This window comes from Chrysochloris asiatica, unplaced genomic scaffold (genome assembly GCF_000296735.1).
Source record: "Chrysochloris asiatica unplaced genomic scaffold, ChrAsi1.0 scaffold00004, whole genome shotgun sequence".
Taxonomy (NCBI): Eukaryota; Metazoa; Chordata; class Mammalia; order Afrosoricida; family Chrysochloridae; genus Chrysochloris; species Chrysochloris asiatica.
The window spans coordinates 14,880,953-14,893,578 of NW_006408522.1; the positions used below are offsets into that span (position 1 = coordinate 14,880,953).

A 12,626-nucleotide genomic window follows, 5' to 3' on the forward strand; every position below is an offset into this window, starting at 1 on the left:
CTCTTCTTTCTTCTTCTGTTTGAACTCTGATTATCCAGTCATTGAAGCCAGATCGAGTGGGTATTATCTGCAAGTGTGGGTGTTCTTAAGCATATACACTCTCTTCTTATCAGCTGGACACTTCACTCTCCACTCTAGTCCTCTGTGGCTATGTCACTGACTCTGAGCCCATGAGTCCCAGGTCTTGCCACACTGCTGGCCAACCAGGTCTCCACCTGGGTTCACAGGAGTCTGCTGAACGTTGTAGGGCTGAGCTCGCAGCTTCATTGCTGTTTTTTCCCCTCACTTCCTCTTATTGATGACGAATGTGGTCACCAATCAGAGTGTGTATTCCCACTGAGTCTTAGTCTTGGAAGGGGGTTTGCTCTGAGGGGACCTGACCACTGGCCTTGATGTTTCCTGGGCAAAGACATTTTAAAAGGCCTTTGAGTCACCCTCTCCCCCGCATTACCCTAACAGAATGATAAAGGTTCTTTTCAGGATCTTGATTAAGATCAAGGTCTCCTAACTCTCAGCCTTGTGTATTTTTTGCTTGTTTGTTTGGTTTCTTCTATACCACAACAAGGAGCCCTGGGAGCATAGTTTGTTAGTTCAAATCTACCAGCGAGTCTGTGGGAGAAAGATGAGATTTCTGCTCCCATAAAGATTTACAGCCTCAGAATCCCTACTGAGGGTCGCAACTCAGTGAAACATAACCACCACCACCACCATACCACCACAGGGGTCCTAAGGAGCATGATGACTCTATATGATAAGGATTGTATTGTGAACCACAAGGTCCATGGTTTGAGCCCACTAACCTCGCTGAAAGAGAAAGATGAGGCTTTATGCTCCCGTGAAAATTTAAAGCCTTGGAGACTCTATAGAAGATTACTGAATTGGAACCGACTTGACAGCACTTCATAACAGGGGTCCTGGTGTGGCACTGTAAGATAAGCACTGGACTGCTAATTGCAAGGTCAGTGGTTCAAACCCACCAGCTGCTCCTCTGAAACCCTATACAGGATCACTATGAGTCAGAACCAACTTGATGGCACTTAACAACATACCATCACATACTGGTTTCACTTTTCAAAAGATAAAACATTAAGTGCCATCGAGTCAGTTTTGACTCACAGCGACCCTGTTTCAGAAAAACAAAACTGAAGGTCTTATTAAAAAAAAAAAGAATTAAAGGTAATACCAAGTCTTAAGTCTTCCATTTATAAGACACACAACACATGCACATTCCAAAGTAAACTTTGGGAAACATAGCAGTTAAAGTTCATTTCAAAATCACCTGGGGATGGAGGATAGGCTCTGAAATAATTTGTTTCTATGTTCAATTAACAACCGTGTACTACTATCACCAAAAATATAACCAACTATCAATGAATTTTACAGAAATGATGAGAGGACTGGGGTGGAGAGATGAACCAAAAGTAGAAGATGCTATAAATAAGATAAAAAGTTATTTGGTGATATTATTACAATTCGCTGATATGACCAAAGTTTTGCAGATTTACTCTGATAGAGTACAGAACTGTTTGATGCTAATTACTTAGTGATGTGCCATAAGGATGCTACTTATTTCACTTGAAAAGTTCTCTTTTCCATATTGACAAATCAACAGGATAATTCTGAAATTCATTAAAAAGAAACACAAACTGATTCAGGATAATAGCTTTGCATCCTACGTAAAACAGTTCAAAATATCTAAATGAATGTAGAAATGTATCTTTCTGGTACAAATTGCTCATTATTGAATCATTATCAACCCTTGTTAGATAACATTTCTCATTTTTGCAATGTACCAAATCATTAAAGTGTTTGAGAGCTGCATCATGAAAGACAGTGGAACTTTATAGTCCGCCATCTCTTCAGGCAAACGTGCTAATGGCTGAACATAACACGCAAAATAACCACATTCCCTAGATATACGATCCCCTCCTTTTAGTGCTGTTTTTATATGTTGACAGCAAAGATGAAATATATTCCTGCTTTCCTATTAGCTTTAACTGTCTCTGAGCTTTCATCATTCTCAGAACCATTCTCAAGTGTTACCTGTTGTGACGTTTAGGTATCAACAGTTCCAAATGCCTCCAATACTGCCATATGTGTTTCTATCACCCTTGAACAATTAAGTTTTCAGCCTGAAACTCCTTTAAAGTATCACACAGCTAGAAAAGTGAATCTGTCCATTGTAACTCTACTGAGTGCTATAAACCCAGATATTCGGGTTTCTAACAGCTCAATTACTTCATCTCACATCAAGTTGGACTGCCTGTTGCTGTTTAAAATGCTCTACAATTTACGAGACAATACTCATCTCCAAAAGCAAGTGATTTTCATGCAGACTGCTTAAGTTACAATGTTGGATATAGATACCACATTTGATGCGTTTTACTGAAAACAGAGGAAAGGAACTATAATAAATGAGATTTGCCAGTGACCAGTGAATTTTATTCTATTTTTTTAAAAACATATTTGCCTAATCTTTTCCCCCTCCCTTATATGAAAATGAACATTTTTCATATTTGGTAGTTTACACTTAAAATACAATGTTAGTTTGGATGAAGGCAGATTTTTTTCAATATTATTATTTTAACTGAGAAAAGAACTATCTGGTTACAAATCAGTTATTTTATATCTATTATATTATGAAATCAGCAACTAAAATGAGTCTTGATATAAAATAACTGGTTATAAAATAACACAGGGAATGGATGACTATTTAAAATATTCTAAGAATGATCTGTAAACCAAAGAAACCAACAAGCACATCCTCATAATTGCTCCTACTGAGAAAATGTTACCTGAAACTGAATTATAAAAATATTTTTAGAAACAGCTGCTCAGAGCAAGTGACCAATATGTGTACATCTTAGAATTCATTTAATCCCCATGCTTGACTCCCATAATTTAAAAATTCACCTTGGTGTGTAATGTTCATCAAAACTGTACTAATGATGCAATTCCACAGGGCTTAAGAGTCATCTGCTAGCTAAGAACAAGTAAGAACATAAATATAAAAAGGGCAATTTCTGCATTTTCACTATTTGAAGTCTCAATTAAGAAAACGCAGTTAAATCTGAAATTACAAAAACACTGACTATAAATTACCAATCTATATTTACTATAAATCCAGTGAAACTTTGCAAACGTTATACTGCAAAAGCAAATTACTGGTAGAGTCGCATCCATTTTATCTTGATGATGAGCTCAATAGAAAAAATGAAAAATAAATGAGAACTTTTCCCTCATCAAATGCAAGAATAATTATTTTGTTTTAAATTTAATTAGGATTTTTACCTGGAATGTATCTAATGCTATGATTTTTAACCTGCATTGATACTGAAAGTAACTGAGATTTTGAAAACAAGGTTTATTGCTAGTTAAGTATTTTTACAGTTATATCAGACTTAATGATTCTGGTTTTAAACTGGTAACTAACTGCTTTAAGCAAAATCCACACTAGAATATCAGATTCTGTTTCCTCAAGACTTCACAGAGGGTAAAGGAAATCAACACTGCAAAACCAAACTCATTTAAAAAAGAAATTACAGACCACCAGGATTTGGGTAATCCACTTAGATTAGCATGGCTGTATCTTTAAAGGACAATTCTAAGATCACAATATAGGTCACGTCTACATGAAAGAGAATAAGAAATGAAATCAATTTCAATTACACAAATCTTCCACATTTACATGACGCCAGTGGCAACCAGTAAGACAGATTAAATAAGGCTTTTGTCTCTCATATCTTTGCTCTAGTAGTGTGCTCATCTCCCACACAAGCAATAAGTAAAATAATGTCATAAAACACACAGACGCATTTGAATCATGTTTTGCAAAAAAGTCAACGAATTGCCAAAAACTAAAAATGGCATTTAAAGTGAATAAAAGGTGGATTTATCATTTCAGATGACCAGCTATTAACATTCATTTGAGAAAGAGAGAGAGAAAAAAGGAGAAGTGTGTGTGTGTGTGTGTGTGTGTTGTCAAAATATAAAAATCCGGGAAAGTGGTAGGTCAAAAGTGTCAAATGACAACTTCAATTTTGTAGAAAAAAGATTAAAAATGCCCAGTCTAAATCCACGTAATGCACTGCACTGCAAGTTTGGTTTGAGTGGAAAGGTCAACAATTCTAGCTCAGCAGCCACTCCTCGGGAACCCTATACAGGGTCACTGTAAGTACAAACTGACTTGACGGCACTTAACAACAACAATTTAGGTATTGAAGTCCCAGTGTGCTACTATAAGAACTGGACTGTTAACCGAAAGGTCGGTGATTCAAGCCTACCAGCTGCTCCTTAGAAATCCTAGATAGGGTTGCTGTGAGTCAGAAACAACTCAACAGCACTTATCAACAACAACAATTTAAGTATTAATCACAAAGTGCTAAAAGAAATACTGTCCACTGTGAGTAAAATATGCCTAAAATCACTGCTCTGTGTTATTTTTAAGTACTACATGTATACATCTGGTAAGACAGACAATAAATCACAACGGTTTCTGAAACAACATTTCTTTGTTCCAGAATACTGACAACCTATGTCATTCTTCAGGTCTCAAATACTATCAGTTAAAACCATTGTTTCTTTTTTGATAGCAAAGAGAAGATGCACATTTTTGGAAGTTTGGCCAATTCTGGATATGTTGAACACGGAAAACCTCAGATGCCATTAGAAACTCAGGCACTTTCTTCGAGATACTTGATGGGTCCTTCCTGGACAAGTGGGTGAAAAAGGTCTCTGACCAAAGAGGCTATCAGAAGACTACCTGCAGAGAATTTCCTACTTACCCATCAGGTTTGAGTTCATGAATGGTGTCGGGGACAAGCCTTCATGGGCTCCTAATCGACTGTCATTCAAGTGATCACTGTAATGAGGACTGTCTGTAAAACCCTAGGGGAAAAAAGAGCAGATTATTAGAGATTATTTGGCAGTCCTGCTAATTGAGCTTAATGACACTCACCTAATTAATATACAGAATTACAAATGGTCATTTCTAACCTAGTTCCATGTTCATTATTTGAGAAACTAAAAGGCAAAAGTGACCCTTTTATTCCTTTTAAGGTTTTAAAAACAAAAGAGTTTTCTTTATTGATCTTACAGAAAAGTGGGTTTGGTTTCTGTAAACAAACATAAATCATGGGCATCAATGGTTTCAAAGTATCAGTGCCTTTGAAGTAAGAGAGATGATAACAATTCTATGAACTATTACTGCAATTAAATCTGAGACCTCTACATCCAAAGAAAAAGGTCTATACTTTAAAAATAAAAGGGTGAACCAAGAAAATACATTTCAAGCTGTAATAAATTAGGAAAATGCTTAGCACCATCCTCCTATTATTCTTCTGCACTCATGCAGCTACTACAAATAAAGGATTGCACTTATGATACTAAAAAATGTCCACCCTGCTGCTCCTCAGAAACCCTATACAGTCACTATGAGTCAGAACTGACAAGACAGAACTTAACAACAACATTAGACAGAATTTAACACAACATTTTAATGCCAGCACAAGCTATATACTCCTATAGAAACTGAGGTGTGCAAAAAAGAAAGCAGTTTTTAAAAACAGTTGACTTAAGTCGTAAGGGTCTGAAAAATGAAACTGCAAACACCGTAGAAATAATGAAGTCAGCAGAACTATTTCACAAAAGCAATTATTAAATTTCTCTCTTTATAGTTTAAAACTTGTTTGTATTTTTTAAAGCAAAGGAGAAAAAAACAAAAACAAAACAAAACAAAAAAGCACCAATTTAGAAGTAAATTGCATTATCCAGATAACAAAAGACCTGTAGATGAAAAACTGTCTGATTTTCAGACTCTGGTACCTACTAAGTACAACATCACCTCCAAAAATCATACTGCTTTTAACAAGACTTTTATTGTTGTTGGTATTGTTAAGTGCCATCAAGTCAAGTCCGACTCATAGTAAGGCAGTATAGGGTTTCTGAGGAGCAGCTGGTGAGTCTGAACTGTTGACCTTGTGATTCAACTTGACCTTGCGGTCCAGTGCTTATCCTAGGACTCCAAGCAGGGCTTTTGTTGCTGCTGTGCCGTCAAGTCAGTTCTGACTGATAGTGACCCTGTATAGGGTTTTTGAGGAGCAACTGGTAGGTTTGAACCACCAACCTTGTGGTTCGCAGTGCAGCGCTTATCCTAGAGCATCACACCAAGAGTCCAAACAAGGCTTTAAAAGCCCTAGTCAATTAAAACTATAGGTGATAGCCACCCATATGCCAATTTAAAACCGCCTTAGTAACGGACCAGAAAAACTTACAGCAAGAGGCCCAAACAGGGAAGGAAAATGCTCAGGTTCACAGACACCAGAAACCACTGAGTCCCTTAAGACTACAAAATCATCAATCACTGAACATTTATCACTTCCCAGACTGCAGGCTAACATTCAGGAAGACATTAATGGGGCTGGAACGGGCCTCACTATCTTTCCATGCATGCTGTCAATTCAACCAAAGGGCTGGGTACTGAGGGCTAAATAACTGTCAAGTCACTACAATTGCTTACAGATGCATGTCACAACTCCTTCTGCTCTTCTGTCTTAAAACAAATCTTCTGGGAGTGCTAAATCCCAAATGACTCTTTGTTTAATTTTTATCTACTTTAGAATCACTGATACACATGTGATAGACATTCAAAAAGAATCTGTGTGACATTTACAACTTGGTTATGACCACAAGGGTGTCCTCTGGTAACCACAACCACCATCCCGTCTGTCACAGCCACATGTAGCAGCAGCTGTATACAAACCAGAATGGTCCCCAGCTACAGTCACACCATGGAGTTTACTCTGGTTGTTTAAAACAAACACTCTTAAAGCGCTAAGTGATACACCACTATCTCAAACACATCTGAACGGTCCTCTCTGCTATCCCTCCAACTGCCATTCTAAGAGTCACAACAAGGCACTGAGATCTAAACCACACTAATCATAAACAAAGTATTACCCTAGAAAAATGCCAATCACACATTTATAGGCCAGATGTATTTGTTTGTGTGCCACTGAATAATAAAAAACACTGAGAGGTTAATTTTCTATATTCTCAGGTCTCTTTAGCTTTAAAATATCATAAGAAAATGAACTTTTGAACTTCAAAACTACAGAAATAAAACAAAAAAATTTCAAAATTATGACTTAAAGCACCAGAAAACAAGTATATCTCAATTTTAGAATGTCATCTATTGATTGTACACATATAGATTATTAACTTTATAGATTACAGATAGAGCAATTTAAAATGATAGCCCAGATTTTTACCTGTCAGACTGGTAAATGTTCAACCATTTCAAGAGATAGCATACAATCAATAGCCAATAATAATGAAGAAAGAAGTCCAAAGTGCACTGAAGACACTGGCAAAGAACAAGGCTCTGAGAACTGATGGAATACAAATTGAAATCTTGCAAAAAACTCATGAAGCAAGGAGGCACTCTCTTAAACTATGCTAAAAAAATTTGGAAGACAACTACCTGGCCAACCGATTGGAAGAGATCTATATTTGTGCTAATTACAAAGACAGGTGATCTAACAGAACTTGAAAATCATTGGACAATATCACTAATATTGTTTGCAAGTAAAACTTTGCTAAAGATCATTCAAAAAACAGCTGCAACAGTATACTGAGACAAGGAACTCCCATATGTTCAAGCTGGATTCAGATGAGGATATGGAACAAGAGATATATATCATTGCTTATGTAATATGGATCTTGGCTGAAAGCAGAGAAGACCAGAAAGATGTTTACCCGTGCTTTACTGACCATCAAAGACTTTCAACTGTGTGGATCATGAAAAGCTACAGAAGACATTGAGGAGAGTGAGTATTCCACAACATTTAATTGTGCTCATGAGAAACTTTTACATAGACCAAGAGGCAGTTGTTCAAACAGAACAAGGGAAAACAAAATGGTTTAAAATTAGATCAGGTGTGCACTAGGGTTCTATTCTCTCACCATACTTATTCAATCTGTATACTGAGCAAATAATCCGGGAAGCTGGACTATATAAAGAAGAGCGTGGCATCAGGATTGGAGGAGGACTCATTACAAACCTTCCATATGCATATGATACAACCTTGCTTACTGAAAGTGAAGAGGATTTAAAATACTTATTGATGAAGATCAAAGACCACAGCCTTCAGTACGAGTTGCACCTCAATGTAAAGAAAACAAAAATTCTCACCACTAGACCAATAAATAGCATCATGATAAATGGAGAAATGCCTGAAGTTGTCAAAGACTTCAATTTGCTCATATCAACCACCAAAAACTTATATTAGCAGCAGTCAAGAAATCAAATGATGTATTGCATTGGGCAAACCTACTATACAAGACCACATTTAAAGTGTTGAAGAACAAAGATATCAATTTGAGGACTAAGGTGCACCTGACCCAAGCCAGGGTATTTTCAATAGCCTCATATGCATGTGGAAGTTGGACAATGAATAAGGAAGACTATAGAACAGTTGATGCATGTGAATTATGGTGTTGGAGGAGAATATTAAAAGTGCCATGGACTACCAAAAGAACAAACTGATCTGTATTAGAAGAAGTAGAACCAAAATGCTTCTTAGAACTCAGTATAGCAAGAATTCCTCTTTCATACTTTGGACATATTATCAGAAGGGATTGCCCTGGAGAAGAACATCATGCACGGTAAAGTGGAGGGTCAGTGAAAAAGAAGGAGACTCCTAACAAGATGGATTAGCACAGTGGCAGCAGCAATGCACTCAAGCATAGCACACCTGTGAGGTTGAAGCAGGACCCGGCAGTGTTTTCATTCTATTGTGCATAATGTCACTGTAAGTCGGTACTGACTTGGTGACACTCACCAGTAACAATAAGCAAGTGATACTTAATGCTGCTGGACCAAGATACTTTAGTTTGCAAATTGGGATTTCTTTCATATGTTGTTGTTATTAAGTGCCTTAGAGTTGATTCTGACTCATAACGACCCTGTATAAGGTTTCCAAGGAGTGGCTTGTGAACCTGAACTGCTGACCTTGCAGTTCAAACTGACCTTGCAGTCCAGCACATTAACCCACAGTGCCACAACCAATCTTCACCAGAACAACAGCAAAACACCAGAGCTATAAATTAGTATAACCACCAGTATAAATTAGTGAGAAATTCCACAATGAACACAAAACTCGAGCACATACTTACATTGTACATACATAGTAACAATGAATGTATTCATTCATATACCTTTAATTAGAAGATAGCAGACAAATAGAGCTTTAATGAAAGGACTAGGAATTTTAGTAGCAGTTTCCTTAACCTAGGGCTGCCCATAAGTAGAAAAGGCACAAGGCAAGGAAGCACTAACATATGGCAGTCATGGTCCTGACAAAATAGTGGGAAGGAAATGGAATAATTCCTGAAGTCAGAACATCAAAGAACTGGGGAAAACAAGTGGAAGGTTACTGGCCTTAGGGAGTGGTAGAAGGACAAGAAAGGAACAGAAACAAGCAAGCATGGGTGAAAATGGCGCCCATGTAAATCAGTTAATGGGCCAGATAAATAAATGTTATTTTGAGTGTGGAATATAGGGAAAGCAAATCTGTGAAATCATAAAATACAATTTCTGAAATTATATTAATTTTTATCGATACTTTAGACTGATAGAGCGTTACCATGCTAATCAAAGTGGTCAAACCTGAACCTCAGACCCCAGGAGTTCCTAGTTAAAACCTTGATTTCTATAAAATGGTTTTACCAAGAAAATAGCCACTAATAAAGTAGATTTTTATACATAAAAGGTGATCAATACTATATTACGAAGGATAGACAACAGAACCAGAATAGCTTATTATACTAGTTACAACATGCCATTGTCTACAAAATATTTCCACATATGCTCTAAAAAATTACTGTTTTCAGCTTCTGATAAAAATGAAAATCACTCAGGAAATATGCAATAGATACATAAGGAGTATAAAAACTGTTAAATTCTATACTTAATAACTGTTTAAATTATAACTTAATTTGTTTTTATTGGTAAATCTTAACATATCCCCCATCTATGAATGCACTAGACCAATAAGCAACATTCTAATAAATGGAGAAAAGACTGAAGTTGCCAAGGACTTCATTCTTCTTGGATCAACCATCAAAACTCGTGGAAGCAGCAGTCAAGAAATCAAATAACGTATTATTGCCTTAGGCAAATCTGCTGCACAAGACCTTTTTAAAGTGTTGAAGAACAAAGATGTCAGCTTGAGGACTAAGGTGCCCCTGATCCAAGCCATGGTATTTTCAATAACCTCAGATGCATGCAAAAGCTGGAAAGTGAATAAGGAAGACCACAGAAGAATTGATGCTTTTGAATTATGGTGCTGGAGGAGAATATTGAAAGTGCCATGGGCTATCAAAAGAACCAACAGATATATGTTGGAAGACGTGCAGCCAGAGTGCTCCTTGGAAGCCAGGATGGCCAAACTTCGTCTCTCATACTTCGGACATACTGTCAGGAGTGACCAGTCCCTGGAAAAGGATATCATGTTTGGTAAGGTGGAGGGTCAGAGAAAAAGAGGACAACCCCCAGCAAGATGGATTGGGCAAGTGGCAGCATAAATGGGCTCAAGCGTGGCAACAGTAGTGAGGTAGGCCCAGAACTGGGCAGTGTTTCGTTCTGTTGTGCATAGGGTCACTATGAGTTGGTATGGACTCGGTGGCACCTAACAACAACAACTAATAAAGAATCCATAAGGCACTAAACAACAACAACATAAACACATAAAAGTTCATAAAAGCTTTGATATTATGATATGTGCTCTACAAAATGTATTTAAAATTTTTCCCTACGTTCCTTTCATGGTTAAGAATTTAGAAATAGGAATCCTTGTTGCATTATGACAACAGATCCTAAGTGATCAATCAAAGCTGCTAGCATTTTTAAACTAATCTAAATGACATATAATCAATCAATAATAATTTTTTAAAAGTACCCTACATTATTTACATAAGAATACTCTGCTCTGGTTTGCCACCTCAAAATGACAACAACTTGAATCTTTGATTAATTTCTTCATTAGCTGATTTTTAAAATGTATTTCACTCAATAAATAGGTGTAATCAAGAGGGCCAAAACAAACTCAGAATACATTCATAGTTTTTCTAACCTTGTAACTTCTTTGTATGAAAATCACTGTCTAATTGTATTAAATCTTCTTGCCAGTTGTTTTCAATCGTTTAAAGGAGGAGGAAAAAGCCTCTTTAAAGAAAGATGTTTATGCTCAGTAAACTTCCCTGACCTGACCCTAACAAGACCAAATCAGGATATCGGGTGAGCTTATTCTGTGCTCCCACTTCACCAAGTATTTCCATTATTGCACTGATCACATTGACTGAAACTGCCTATTTAATTATCCATTTTAATTGTGCCATAATTATCCATTATAATTGTACGGTAGAGTACAGTGGAAACGTGTAGAAGTTTTGGAGCCAGGCGGCACATCAGAATTCCAGCTTTGCCACATACATAGCTCTGTGACTTGTAGCAAATTAATCTCTTGTCTCAGTTTCCTTGTCTACAAATTAGGGATGATAATAATCCTACATGCATCTCACAGGTTGTTGTAAAAATTAAAGGAGTTAATATACACAGAACTTGGAAAAGCATCTAGCACATGTTGTTGTTGTTGTTAGCTGCCATCAAGTTGGTGCCGACTCATAACGACCTTATGCACAGCAGAATGAAACACTGCCAGATCCTAGGCCAACCTCACTACTGTTGCCAGGCTTGAGTCCATCAATGCTGCCACTTGGCCAATCCATCTCGTTGGGGTTCTTCCTATTTTTCTCTGACCCTCCACTTTACCAAACATGATATCCTTCTCCAGCAACTGGTCCCTCCTGACAATATGTCCAAAGTATGAGAGTTGAAGTTTGGGCATCTTGCCCTCCAAGGAGCACTCTGGCTGCACTTCTTCCAACACAAATCTGTTGGTTCTTTTGGCAGCCCATGGCAGTTTACTAGCACACAATAAACACAAAATAAATGCTAGCCATTATTATTATCACAGTTAGATATTGTATATCTTACAAATTCTGTGAAGCAGGGACCATGTCTGCTTTTTCGGTTTTGGCGATTTTATTCTCCCACAGTTACAAGCTGAAAACAATGCTTGGCACATTGTTTCAGCTGCTAAATCTTTAAAGAGCTACAGGGCCTTAGATATTATAAATGTTGAAGGAATTTCTCCACAGAACATCTAATACCTAGCTAAAAGAAGGCTGATAACGTACTAGTTTATGTAACTAGATTTGAACAAGGAAAGGACAGCTTTTTGGTGTTCACAGAGTCACAGATTTCACCAAGTACTGAAATCCTACAGCCTACAGCATCTAAGTGGTCAAAGTCAGTGGAAACAGCCAAAAGCTGTAAGATATCAGAAGACTCTGGGTACCTGAATACAAATAAACATTAAACCTAAAAGCAAACTGGTGGTGGTGGCTGTGTACCGTGGAGTCGCTCGGTTCCGACCCATAGCGACCCTGTACAGGGTTTTCAAGGCTGTAAATCTTTACAGGAGCCAAAAGCCTCATCCTTCTCCCGCGGAACAGCTGGTGGTTTCGAAATGCTGACCTTGCAGTTCATAGCCCGATTCATAACC

At 37.4% G+C, this 12,626-nt stretch overlaps 1 protein-coding gene across 5 annotated transcripts in view; it reads right to left on the reverse strand.

Annotated features, from left to right (window-relative positions):
• The window catches only part of TCF12 (transcription factor 12), a 429,352-nt gene that overhangs the window by 242,153 nt on the left and 174,573 nt on the right, over positions 1-12,626 (reverse strand). For all 5 annotated transcript variants that reach the window (XM_006831611.1, XM_006831614.1, XM_006831613.1 and 2 more), the window contains exon 5: positions 4,785-4,887. In XM_006831611.1, the coding sequence (XP_006831674.1) occupies positions 4,785-4,887 (103 nt within the window). The remainder of the gene's footprint in view (positions 1-4,784; positions 4,888-12,626) is intronic.